This window comes from Lithobates pipiens, unplaced genomic scaffold (genome assembly GCF_037356315.1).
Source record: "Lithobates pipiens isolate NorthernLeopardFrog02 unplaced genomic scaffold, aLitPip1_a1.2 Scaffold_18, whole genome shotgun sequence".
Taxonomy (NCBI): domain Eukaryota; kingdom Metazoa; phylum Chordata; class Amphibia; order Anura; family Ranidae; genus Lithobates; species Lithobates pipiens.
Window position 1 is genome coordinate 106,400,941 of NW_027507758.1, and position 14,383 is coordinate 106,415,323.

Here is a 14,383-nt window from a genome sequence, read left to right on the forward strand (position 1 = left end):
TCGTACGAGACCCGGAGCTGACAGTGACAACTCTGTCTCTGTGCTGGGAGCTGTAAAGCGCAATCCCAGCACAAACTCAATAGCACATATATGCGGACCCACTTCCTTGACACCACATGTATGCATACCCTTGGCGGGTAGGAGTCAATACAATATTCTGATGGCATGTTTCATTTTAAAACAATTTTCACACTTTAGTCCGTTTTTTCATTTTTTTTAATCAATAAATATTCTTTGTACTAATCCCTAAGAGAGAAAAAAGTCATGAAAAGCTGAAGACGATATGTCCTTCTAAGGATGATTACAATAGGACTGCATTTTCCCATTCACATGGTACGTATTCGTTGCAGCAGATACAAACGTCTATAATTGTTTATACCTTTTACATTTAGTTTATGTAGGTTGTTTTTCAGACTTTTTTTTACATATTTGTGATTTGCAAAAGCTTCCCTAGATAGGGTTCAGTTTCTCTTCTGCACATGACGTGGTCCAGTACTGAATAATGCAGGAAATGAGTAACCTGAGCCGTATACTGCGGCGTTCTGCGTGTCCCTCTGCACTCTGCATACACAGTCACCTGCTGACCTCCATGCTTTGTGCTGTTTAAAAATCAGTTTAGCATTTTGCTTCCAGAGCCCCTGCAGTGTGCTTGTGAATAGTAAATAAAATATAAGCATGTTGTGCCTACAAAATGCCAGCTACAATATTTAAATTACATAGAAATGTATTTACTTACAAAAAATGCAAACAACAAATGTATGTGGTCATGTTGCAAATCAGAATATCAATGTCATCTGTTTTATATTTATTGTTATTTTTTTCTTTCAGTAAATAAATCTAGGGCAGATCTGGAACAAGTACCTAAGGTAACATTATTTTCTTCAGTTTTCTTTTAGTATTCGGCAGTAACATTGTATGACAAAATAACAGTTCAACATACATTGCTCTTTTGGCTTTTGTAATATAAGTTTTTTTGTTTAAGACGGCTTTCACACCAAGCCGCCCATAGCGCGGGTGGTAAAACCTTCCTATTTTTAGCGGTGTTTTACCGTCGGATTTGCAGCGAATTTCGGCCGCTAGCGGGGCACCTTTACCCCCCCGCTAGTGGCCGAGAAAGGGTTAAAACCGTCCGCAATAGCGGAGTTTTGCCGGCGGCATTGCAGCGCTGCCCCATTGATTTCAATGGGAAGCAGTGGTGGAGGAGCTGCTCCTTCACCGCTCTAAAGAAGCTGCTGGCAGGACTTTTGCCAGCGCAGCGCTCCAGTGTGAAAGCCCTCAGCCTTTTAAACTGGAGACAATGGAGCAGCAGTTTGGGGGTGGATTGCAAGTGCATTTTCTAACGCTATAGCGCCTGCAAAACGCCCTCGGTGTGAAAGGGGTCTAAGTGTAAATAGTCTTTTTCTGTCCACTCCATGTTGAAAGCTATTCAGCACTAAGATAATGCCAACTAAAAAAAAGGCTAATGAGAATCCCTGGTCTGTCTCCAAGGCTGCAGAAACAGTGAACTGACAGGGCAGGTATATTGCTGGATTAACCCCTTCCTGCCCGGCCAATTGTAAAATGATGGCCGAGTGGGAGCACTGTTGTTCTGGCAGGACATCATATGACACAGCTAATCACAATAGTAAACACTGAGTAGTTTTTATTCAGAAAAAATTGGTGGCATATAACTCTAAATAATTCACAGTTTTAAGCAATCATGGTGTGAAAAAAAAATCCTGATCACCTCCCCAGAGTAATACAGTGTTACTGTGATAACACTGTATTGCTCTGGTCACTTTATGTACAAAAAAATAAAATCAAATATATTAAAAGGTTGAAAGAAAATTTATTAAAACACTTTTTTTGTCCCTTTTTTTTTTTTTTTCTTACATAGTGTCACCAGTCAGTATCCCTGATCACCGCTACACCAGTTATATGATGACCCAATGCTGCACTGGTGACAGTGCAAAAAATATGTGAAGAAACAATTTTTTCTTTAATTTCTTTTCCACAAAAATTGTGAGGGGAAACAAAAAAAATCACAACTTAAAAAAAAAAAAAAAAAAAAAAAACCTTGCCATGACTCTTACTAAATACCCTGGACTGTCTGCTTTCCAAAAAGGGGTAATTTGGCAGATATTTATACTGTCCTGGTGTTTTCAGGCCTCAAGAAATTGGAATGAATGACTTTATTTTTTGTCGTTCAAAGTGCAACAGTGCTGAAGGCTGAAAATTGCCCTAGGTGGCAGGAAGGGGGTGAAAGTACCCGGTATTAAAGCGGTTAAAGAGGAACTTCACCCCCTTACTTCTCCCTGCGTTTAATTTTTAAAAGTCTCCTTTCGTCTTTAATCCCTATAGTCACTTGTGACAGCATCTGCCCTGCCTCTCCCCCTTGGCCAATCAAAGAACATCCTTCATTCATTGATAAATATAATAGGCAAGTTCCTGAATGACTAAGATGCTATAGTACTAACTAAAAAAAAGTATTGTTTTCACTTATGACTTTTTTGTTTTACTTTGATGATGAAGAGCCAAAACCTGTACCGTACAGTATATACATAGTGTATTCTACATTACTTGCATCTTTGAAGAAATTGTCTGTCTCAAGAGCTAATTTTGATTTAATTTCAGATTTTTTTGAAGCCAGACTTTGCCTTGGATGACTCCTTAACATTTAATGCGGTTTTGCCCTGGTCCCATTTCAGCAGTGCAGGTGGAAAAGGAAGCAGAGATACAGCATCCTCTAAATTGCTTCAAGAAAAAGTATGAAACTGGTATTCGCTTTTACATTGTAGGAAAGTTATTTTTTTTTAGATTGTAAGCTCTAACAAGTTGGGCCCTCTGATTCCTCCTGTATTGAACTGTATTGTAACTGTACTGTCTGCCCTAACATTGTAAAGCACTGTGCAAACTGTTGGTATAAATATAAATTCTGTATTATAGTAATAATATTAATACACTAATTGTGAGATCTGCACACTAAGGGGTTTTGCCTGAGGGCTTGTGTACAGGACTGCTTTTGTCAGCAGTGCATCTGGAGTTCTGTTTCTGTAATCCAGTGGTAGTTTTGCTAGATATGCTAGAATCCAAGTAAAGCTACAGGATTACCTATTAAACTCAGTTGGTGTAAATTTAAAGTATAAGTTCACCTTCTCACAAAAAATAATGCACATTTTTTTTGTTTCAGAAGCCTTTAAAGCATTGCACCAGTGATCAGCAGATCGCTGGTGGCATGCAGGTATCCTGCAGATCTGTCAGTGTATCATATGAGGTAACCGATACATGCTGACAGGACGATTCAATGGACTACCACAATGCTCAGCTTCGTGGTAGTTCATGGAAAACTACAAGCCGACAGCTGCAAAGAGCTGTAAATGAGTGACATAGTCGGGAGGGCGGAGCCCCGCATGGGTACGTTTTTTTCAAAATGTTGACAGCTAGCAGGGAGGAGAAGATTCCCCACTAGCTGTCACAACAGGGGAGCCGGTGTCCCATCATATAAGGTCCCCCATCGGATAGCGTCCGCTGTGTACTTGCGCATGCGCAGTACACAGCAACACAGATTCCGAAAATAGCCGAGGCTGAACGGCGCCTGCGCCGTGAGTCCAGGTTCTATCCCCACCATCCAAGTGGACATAGAGTAGGAATATAAAAGAGCCGAGCGCAGCTTGCCCGCGAGGAGCCCTTTAATTTTGACAACCCTATGTCCGCTTGGATGGTGGGGCTACCACCTACACTCACAGCGCAGGCGCCCTTCAGCTTCGGAGATTTTCCGAAGCTTCTTCTGCCCCGTACTGCGCATGCGCAGTACGGGGCGGACACTATATGATGGCAGGACACTATCTGCCAGAACACCAGCAGTGCAGGGGCCGGGGCAGTCATAACATGTTACACCCTGAATATGGGTGTAACATACTATGAAAGGTGAACTTATCCATTAAAATATATTTTGAAATCCTGCACGTATAGGTACATAAATCCTCCCTCCTTTTATATAGGTTTTCTGTTATCCTCTGCAGAGCAGGCTACAATGAATTGGACAATAACAGTAGGACTGTGTTGTCAGGATGAGTAAGTGATGTGATGACCTCATTAGTATGATATTCCTTCACTGTCTGAACTGCATGCCAAGGCTGGAGCAATGACTAACCTGCATTTCTACTGTGAATAAAAGTGAGATCACTGACCTGGCAGAAGTGACTAAAAGACGAGACTAGTTGAGCAAATTGACAAACCTGTCAGGTTTAACAGATCACCTATGTGTTTTGCTGTTTACCAGGAGTTGACTTATAATGCTGCGTGTCCCTTTACCACTTTCAGTCCAGCTCATTTACGATAATAAAAATGTCTGATCTGACTCATTTATTTTAATGAGGACTGCAGTGTATAACTTGAATGCTAATGTACAGTCACAAAATGGATAGAATCAGAAGAAGGTTGCTGATGGCATTCCTGACTGCACTGTTTACTATAAATCTATCACCATCCAAATCTCTTTGAACATTGTTTTATATATTTTATAAAGCAAAAAAAAAAAAAAAAACTGCAGCAGCAAATGTATAAAATAACATACATATCATAACTATTATGTGTGAGATGCCACGTTAACCATAAACATAGATGTGCTACTAATGATTAACACAAATGACAAAAAATGTAAAAAAAAAAGCAATCAAAGAGCATAAAGAAGAAAAGTTCATATATCACATAGAATAAATATAACGTTTATTTCATTTGTGTTCATTTTCAGTACTGCATCTATGTTTGTTTCACTTTTGCGTTAGTGCAGCATCCCACACAGAATATTTATATATTTTATACCAATGGCCTTTGCACAATGAATCTAGAGCTGTACGTACCAAAATATGTACATAAAATTAATAACTGCAATGGACATATAATGAATACATTTATTAATTGTTTATGTGCATTTCCTCTTCAGCTGAGCCACTACTTGGACATTGTCGAGGTGAACATTGCACAGCAAATCTCGCTGCGCTCTGATGCTTTTTTCCATGCTATGACCTCCCAGCACGAGCTGCAGGACTACCTCAGGAAGACCTCCCAGGCTGTTACCATGCTGCGTGACAAGATTTCTCAGATAGACAGAGTCATGTGTGAGGGATCTCTGCAAATCCTAAGACAAGCCCTGACCAGAAACAACTGCATTAAATTGTATAGTAAACTTAAATTAATGGCTACAGTGCACCAGACTCAGCCAACTGTACAGCTGCTGTTATCGACCTCAGATTATGTTGGGGCACTGGACTTAATAGCAACAACACAGGAAGTCTTACAGCAGGAGCTTCAGGGCATTCACTGCTTTCGGTATGTGCTTCATCAGATTCTCTTTAAGAAAAAACTTAAATCACTTGCAAATACACAGTGAGATGCATAAAGGCAGAACAGTCTGTGTACGGGGCTTTCGTTTTTTACCATAGCATTGTTCTGGTACATTAGTCCACGGGGGTTGCTAAAAGTTGCTTTTTACGTAAAATACAGTGTTCTGGTAATCCCCAGTCTTGTCCATGTAGTCATCAGTTTTTTTGAAGGATCTGGAGATCAAGTCATCATACAGATAACATCAAAGGATAACATCCACCACTCGCCATCATTTACGAGTGGCCTAAAGGGTCGTAGAAATATCACATATGTGTAGGCCTGGTATAACATGTTTGTTTTTATTGCTTTTTTAAAAGCGAGGCTTAACAATCACTTTAAGAGTTCCCTTCACTGGAACTAAGGAATCCCCCCTCCACCAAATTATTTGGACCAGTGCACAAAGCAAGGTCCATAAAGACATGGATGAGCGCGTTTGGGGTGGAGGACTGGCCTGCACCCTGATAGAACACATTTGGGATGAATTAGAGTGGAGACTGCAAGCCAGGCCTTCTCATCCAACATCAGTGCCTGACTTCACATATGCTTCTGGAAGAATGGTCAAACATTCCCATAGACACACTCCTAAATCTTGTGGACAGCTTTCCCAGAATAGTTGAAGTTGTTACAACTGCAAGGGGAGGGGTCAACGCACGGTTCTTGCACGGTACCTTACCAGGCATTAAGACATGGCAGCCTGGGGCTTGCACCTTGATAAACAAGTCTGCATTTGTCATTTCTATTCTTTAAGTTTATTACCTTCTTCCTACTTATCTCATTAGAACTCACTTTAACCGATTGCCAACCAGCTGCCATCATTTTACTGCGACAGGTCGGCACGATACAGGGAACCGTCTTAGCTATACGTCGGCTTGCGGGATTGGGATAGCAGGCGTGCGCACCGCTGTACAGCCGGGGTGCAGATACTCGTGGCCAACGGTCGCGATGACCGCCGGCCATGAGCAATGTTGAGCAGGAGACACAGAACAGGGACGCGTGTGTGTAGACAAACACGTCCCTGTTCTGTTCTGAGAGAAGTGGCAGATCGTGTTTTCCTATTAGCTATAAATCTATCCCCTATTTTGTAGACGCTATAACTTTTGTGCAAACCAATCAATATACTCTTGTTTCGATATTTTTTTTTTCTTACCAAAAATATGTAGAAGAATACATATCGGCCTAAACTGAGAAAAAAAAAATCTTTTTTTTTTATTTTTTATTTTTTTAAACGGGGATATTTATTATAGTAAAAAGTACTAAATATTGTGGGTTTTTTTCAAAATTGACGCTCTTTTTGTGTTTATAGCGCAAAAAATTAAAACCGCAAAGGCGATCAAATACCACCATAAGAAAGCGCTATTTGTTGGAAAAATGGATGTCTGTTTTGTTTGGGTACAGTGTCGTACGACCACGCAATTGTCAGTTAAAGCTACGCAGTGCCGAATCTTACAAAATGGCCCGGTCATTCAGCAGCCAAATCTTCTAGGGCTGAAGTGGTTAAAGTCTATATGCCTCCAAATTTACAGCACTCTATTTCCATAATAAGGTCCCCTGTCAGAAATCTTTTCATATGATGAATGGATAGAGTATTTGACTTTATGATAGAGAGGATAAAACATTTTTTATTTATTTTTTGCTTTGAATCCTGCTGAGCTGTATTGTTCTTTCTATTCTAGCTTTGTCCTTTCTAGAAAATGTTCCTCTTTGTGTAATATTATTTTTCTTCTGGAGCAGTTATTTTTATGTTAGTTGTTGCTTTTGCTGTCTGATTTTTGACTCATTTGTCTTTTCTTGCACGTTTAACTCGTTTTCTGGGTTGTAAGTTTTAATGTACTAATTTAACAAGATGATATTGTGCCTAAATTATGAAATTATGTTTTGTAGAATAGGCAAATGGGAATTAATTTTAAGTACATTTCTAGCAAGCGTCAAGTTTGTGTTTAGGGAGCAGTTTTTCTTTATTCAATGAAAATGTGCAAATAGTGGTACTTTACTCATTTACTGGTCTACAAAGACAGCCATGGATTGTAAATTAGTTCCACTGGATTTTCCGGACATTCTGTGCTTCTTTATTTTCATTGTGTAGCAGGACAGCTTATGACTGTAATGTCTGTGATATACACTGAAATAGGCATTCTGGGGTCAGAACGAATTTCCATTACAAAAAAAAGTCAGTGTGGAAACTGGCTATACAACCTTCAAATTGTCATGTATTTACCTAAGAATAACAGGAAGGATGATGCCTTTCCATCTGTAAATGAGTCTCAGAGCCTCAGACACCCCTTTTATACTAGGTTGAGTGACAGTGAAGCCATGCAGCTTCCTGATCCTTCTATTATCTCCATAGAAGGGTTGGGGATCAGTCCTGCACATGCAGAAGTTTTTCAGCAAGCTGCAGACTATGTGTACAGTAACCGGTGCCAATGGCCAAAGGTGTCCTTTATGGGCATGTAAGGAGGTCAGAAATGGATCAAAGGCTATGAGCCTTTGTTTTTTTGGAAATTGCCAGATTATGTTCTAGTGAAAAGTCACATTCAAAGTGTTCCATGTTAAAAATTATTCACTTACCCTCTTTCATATTCCTCTTTTTTTCAGGCATTTGCCTTGGAATAATGTTAAATCTAAGCTGCTGGTTTTTCTCACTTTTTTCTCCACCCGTCTCCCTCATCTGACCTTTCCCTGGGTAACTTGGGAGGCCATACAAAGCTAAGTTTACACACGTGCTACCCCTCTGAAAAGAGATCCACAGTACATCACTTTTTGGTGGTGTTTGATAGGCAGTGAGGAGGCGATATGTCGCCTGCTCGGCACTGGTTTTAATCTTGTAAAACCTGACCCACCACGCTGAACTGCGTGCATTGCACACCGTTGCATCATAGCCCTATTCATAAGGGGTATTATTTTTTGTATCGGTATGTGTACATCAATGGTGCATGCGCTCCAAAGGTCTGGCATACTGTGCCGAACCTTCAGAGCCTGTGTCCTAACCCCCCCCTTGATGGCAAGTGTAAACGAGCCCTTACTGTGCTGTTTGAACACCCTGTGGTTCAAGGGAAAGTATAGCATATTTCTGGTGAGTTTTTACCTTAAAGCATATAAACCCAAGAGCAACAAATGAATAACTGGCAATTTACCAGTCCTTAAAGAGGGATTCCACCAAAACAAAATATTAAAAGCCAGCAGCTATAAATACTACAGCTGCTGACTTTTAATAAATGGACACTCACCTGTCCCGGGTTCCAGCGATGCCGGCAGCCGAGGCCGATCGATCGCTCGGCTCTCGGCTGCTGCCGCCACCATTCTAGGTGAGGGAATCAGGAAGTGAAGCGAATCTGCTTCACTTCCCGGTTCCCTACTGCGCATGCGCGAGCCGTGCCGTGCAATAGGAAATCTCCGTGCTGTCACTGGGACCCGTGTGTGTCCCAGCAGACAGCGCGGCAGGGCAGGAAATGGCGTAGACTCCCACGGGAGTCTATGCCCGGAAGTGGGTGTAAATACCTGTCTTTGACAGGTATCTCCACCCTCCTCCCCCCTGAAAGGTGTCAATTGTGACACCGGAGGGGGGGAGGGATCCGATCAGTGGAGGTTCCACTTTAGGGTGGAATCCCGCTTTAAGTGTATTTCCATTTTTATTTATTACGGGTACTTGTAAAGCACCTTCAATTTACGCAGCGCTTTTACATATTTTTCAGGCTCTCTTCCTTAGTTTTCACCTAGTGGTTCTGCCAGTAACACACTTCTTGTGGCATTGTCATCCTAGGACGGGATTACAATAACATCCACCTCTCTTCTTTACCTAACATGGATGGATGAAGTTCTGTAGTGCTCAGAGAAAGATGGAAACAATGTAATTGATAAGAAGGCAGTAGATCTAGAGAGCATAGAACATTATCAACTCAAAAGATTTCTGAAGTGAGCAGCAACTTTTTTTGCAATTATTGAACAGCTATAACCACACACTTACAATAGTGTATTTAACAGACCAAAAGGGACCAAATAGGAAAGTTATGCCAGATTTGTACATTTGATTATTGCTCGCGATAACCGCTAGCAACAATCACTGTGTGCTCCCGGCTGGGAGAACACAAGAGTTCCTCAGGAGGGTTGTGTTGATGGGAGGAATCTAGCAATTTCCCTTTCTGCAGCCCGTGGTTGCAGGATAGAAAACCACATCATGTATGTCCTGCCTGAGATGTGGATCAGATCACTTTGTGGCAGCTTAATCCAGAAAACCAGTTAATTTCAAGGACTTCACCTAAGCTGGCCATAGATGGGTTGAATTTTGGTCGGTTCAGCAGGGACCGGCCAAGATTCGACCCAGCTACGTATGGCCAGTCAAAACAAGTGACATAAACAATTTGCTTAAAAGGGGTTGTAAAGGTTTGTGTTTGTTATTTTAAAAAAATGTCATACTTACCTCCTCTGTGCAAGTGTTTTACACAGAGGGGCCATGATCCTCCTCGCCTGGGGTCCCCCAGCGGCACTCCTCCTCTTCTTGAGTGCCCCCATGGAGACCCACATTCCCTGGGGGCACTCCCAATTCCTGCTGCTGTGTCCATTGACACAGACAGCAGGACTCGGCCCTACCCCCCGTGTCACTGGCTTTGATTGACAGCAGTGGAAGCCAATGCTCCTGCTGCTATCAATTCAGCCAATGAGGACCCGAGACGGCGGCTGGAGCTTCCCTGCTCTTCGCTGGAAAGATCAGGTTCAGGTAAGTAAAAGGGGGGGCTCCGCGGGGCTGCTGCACTACAAAAGGTTTTTCACCTCAATGCATAGAATGCATTAAGATGAAAAACCTTGAGGGTTTACAACCCTCTATAAGCTGATAGAACACAAAGCATTCTAATTTCTTATTTTTTTATTGAACACACCCATTAAACAATCGCAGTGCTGGAGAAAAAAAATAAACACACACTCATCTCTCTCTCTCTCTCTCTCTCTCTCTCTCTCTCTCTCTCTCTCTCTCTCTCTCTCTCTCTCTCCCCTCTCCCCCTCTCCCCCTCTCCCCCTCTCCCCCTCTCCCCCTCTCCCCCTCTCTCCCTCTCTCCCTCTCTCCCTCTCCCCCTCTCCCCCTCTCCCCCTCTCTCCCTCTCCCCCTCTCTCCCTCTCCCCCTCTCCCCCTCTCTCCCTCTCTCCCTCTCCCCCTCTCTCCCTCTCCCCCTCTCTCCCTCTCTCCCTCTCTCCCTCTCTCCCTCTCTCCTGTTGAGTCATTGTATTCTGACAGTGGGGAGATATCCCTGCTGATAGAATATACTCGTCTGCACTGCTGGCTATAGCCGGCAGCCTGATCGAGAGAAAAATTTCCAACAGGCTGGTTGTACAGAAGTCAATCAAAAGATTGATTTGTGTACAACCAACCTGCCCATTTATCAATCAAAATTCAACCAGTCCCTGCTGAACCAACTTAATTTTAAATCCCTGTATGGCTGCTTTAAATACAAATAGTTTTTTTAGATTTGGGTAGAATGGAGAGGAGATGTTTTATTTTTTTGTTCTCCGTGTTACTATGTCTAATTGTCCTGACCACCAGTATCACTGGGAACGTAAGTTGAGAGTAATTCCAAAATTTAGAGTTGCTACAAGAACAGGAATATACATTTTCCAATGGGGACACTTATTCCAGTGAAAACCGTGAAAGGGACTAACGGGGGATTGCAGAAATATAATCTCTCACGTTCTGTCCGGTCTATAGGACTTTAAGGGAAGGGTAATCTCCCTAATGAGACATTCGGCAAAACAAAAACAAAAAAAATGGCAGCATGTTGAACCCTTTCCTATTCTATAAAAAAACTTAAACAGAAAGTTTTGGTTTTAGAAATACTTTAACAATCGGCCACATAGGAAGTGTTTTGTTTTCAATAATTCCACAAGCTCATAGATTTTCATTGTGGGAGGGAGCAATGTAATGAGCAAATGTGTCTAACTTCAAATTATTCAAATTGTTTAAAACTTTAATACACATTGGTAAGATTATTGCTATACAGCCGATCTCTTTTATGTGTTTCTCTAAAAATTATTGCAGAAATTGTACATTAATTTTAAATTGGTTTCATCTGCCAGAGAAGCTTTGTGATTTTAGATTGATTGCACTTTCTGATTGACTATTGGAGTTTAGAATTATTGGGTTTGTGTTTTTACTAATGTTTTTTTCTTAACCTCCACAGACACCTTGGGTCTCAACTTTGCGAACTGGAAAAGCTTATTGATAAAATGATTATTGCAGAATTTACATCATACGTTCAAAGTGACTTAAACAGACCTTTGGATGAAGACTGTCAGGTCGTAGAGGAGGTGCGTGGAATTTTATTGCAACTGCTGTGAAAGCTTTTTTTTTTTTTTTGTTACATTTATTTACATCAAGTATAGCTAAAGCCAAACATTTTATTTTTCATTTTGGATATGGTGGGTGTTAAAAACGCTGCCTTTATTTTCTTTTTAAGTCATTCCATGTCTCATTAGGGAGATTTCCCTTCATTTCATATCCTCTATATTCCACAGGAGGTGAGAGGATACCTTGTGAGGGAACGCCCATTTCCTTTGTCAGTTGTAACAGTAACAAGTTTTCCGAAGGAGAATACCATCCTATTCCTTGTTTTGGTGGAAACTCAGTTGTGGATTTACCCTCACTTTTACTGTTACATTGGTGATCAGGACAATTAGAGATAGAGAATGTCCTTAAAGTGATTGTAAAGTCTAATTTAAAAAAATAACAAACATGTTATACTTACCTGCTCTGTTGCAGTGGATTTGCACAGGGCAGCCTGTGTCCTCTTCTTCTAGGGTCCCTAGTTGGTGTTCGTGGCCCCTCCCTCCTGTCGAGTGCCCTCACAGCAAGCAGCTTGCTTTGGGAGCACCTGAGCCGAGCTGCAGCTCCCTGTGTCCATTGAGACACAGAGCTCTGGTTCGGCTCCGCCTCCTCTCTCTCTCCCGATTAGCTAACTGACTTTGACAGCAGCGGGAGCCAATGCCGCCACTGCTGTGTCTCAGCCAATCAGGAGGGAGAGTCCCAGGCATCCGAGGGACTTATGGACATCGCTGGATAGAGATGGGCTCAGGTAAGTATTGGGGGGGCTGCTGCACACAGAAGGTTTTTTTTTTTATCCTAATGCATAGAATGCAGCATTAAGATAAAAATCTTTCTGACTTTACAACCCTTTTTAATGGAGGCAAAGACAACATTTAAAACCTGATAGTGGTTTCACTTTATCCAAATATAAAGAAAAAAGGTTTTTCCTTTAGTTATACTTCAATATCAAAATAATTGAAACTGGCGGATTTTAGAAAGTCTTTTGTTCTTAGCAGCTTCAATAAGAAGTGATCAGTGTAATATTTCACCTCTAAACTTATCCTGTATGCTATAGAAATTGGTATTACTTTTATTTTATGCATTGAAATGCTTAAAGTGTTTAACCCAAAAGTATAAAATTGTGCCAGCCCCTCTATTATAGGCAGGCATAACACACGATACATGTCTTTTATAAAAACAAGGCTTGTAAATACTGATTTAGAACGATATTTAGGCCAGTCACATGACTGACCTGAGGCCTTGTTTTTATAAAAATGTATACAGTATGCTATGCCTAACTATAATAGAAGGACTGGCAGTGACCGGATATACAATTTATTCTGTACAAATAGAGGGGAGAGGGCGGAGCAGAGACAGACACACAGACACGGAGCTGACAGGCATTCAGGAGGGGGAGAGAGGAGAGCTGAGAGCAGGGCGGATGACGAAGGCACGTACACTGATCTCGGTGGTCATCAGGGCTCAGCAGCCCTGGTTTTTGTGGTCAGCGCAGAGAGGGGGATACAGAAAGTGGCAGGTTCAGCCAGGTTTTTTTTTTTTTTTTTTTTTTTACAGTTTAGAGGGGGGCAGAATACACTGCACAAGCACTGTGATGTTTAATCTGCTTAAAGGGACCAGGATATCTTTTTTTTGTTTTTGTTTTGGGTAACAAATACTTTATTACACACAGCTGCTAATGGCCATATAGTGTACAATATCGCCACTCTGATTTGCGGTGATTGAAACAAAAAACTCAAATAAAAAAATGACCCTACTACTATCATAAGCAAACTCAGTGAAATGCACCCTGTAATAGAATAGGATGAATGCTCACTTGTCCAGGGGCCAGCAAAAGAAATCTCTTCGAGACCTTACAGGCACCACTGTTCAATCCATCTTAGTGTTGTATAGGATGTTCTCCTCTTTGGTTCCAAGTGTTGTGGTTCTTTTCGCCAACCCCTCTTTCACTACAGGACAAAGTAGTCATGTAGAGGTAGCTGGAAGGAACCACCGTGCATGCTAGGGACACGCCATCCAACACACCCATGTGATTCAGCCTATACTTTTACTGAGCGACTCTTACTGGATTTGCCTGTGATACTGGTCGCTTTAATGTGACCAGAGCTATTAGTTCCTGATCTGAATTATGAAATACATAATAATCATCAAACCTCTTGCTCAGCTGTGGCTTTATGAGGAGAGATGGCCACGCACAGCTCCTAGATTAAATGAAAAAAATAAAATGATATAGTCATTTTTACTGTGGTGGCGCAGCTTGTACATTGTTGCTTCTAATCATCACTGTCCAATTAAAATATAGGGTTGGTAGGGTTTCTGAATGGGATATTTTTGCTAATGATATAGTTTTTCCACTTTCCCTTTAAACTGGAAAATTCCCTCAACAGAAAACATTTTCTTTGGAAAGTTGCAGCATTAATGAGAGCAGTCTTTGGTAACTGCACGTACATTTCAGTGCCCTTTTGAGTTTCCTTTCACCCCCAAAGTCTTATGCACTCTAATGCAAATATGGCAAAAACATCCTGATTTTACAATCGGATTGGAGTTTATGTAACTGCATACAAGCTGAGATTTCTGCACAAGTCAACCTAAACATAGTAGATTGGGTACAATGTAACAGGGAAATTCCTGTTTCTTAAAACTGCTTTCAGATTTTACTTGCATAACTGCACATAAAACCTTTGCATGCAATGCATATAATACTTTAAACATGAC

General features: G+C 41.3%; 1 protein-coding gene across 1 annotated transcript in view; it reads left to right on the top strand.

Moving 5' to 3' along the window:
- The window catches only part of VPS54 (VPS54 subunit of GARP complex), a 141,389-nt gene that overhangs the window by 57,137 nt on the left and 69,869 nt on the right, over positions 1-14,383 (top strand). The window contains exons 4-8 of the mRNA XM_077485975.1: positions 252-333; positions 829-866; positions 2,614-2,745; positions 4,925-5,310; positions 11,529-11,655. Coding sequence (XP_077342101.1) covers positions 252-333; positions 829-866; positions 2,614-2,745; positions 4,925-5,310; positions 11,529-11,655 — 765 coding nt within the window. The remainder of the gene's footprint in view (positions 1-251; positions 334-828; positions 867-2,613; positions 2,746-4,924; positions 5,311-11,528; positions 11,656-14,383) is intronic.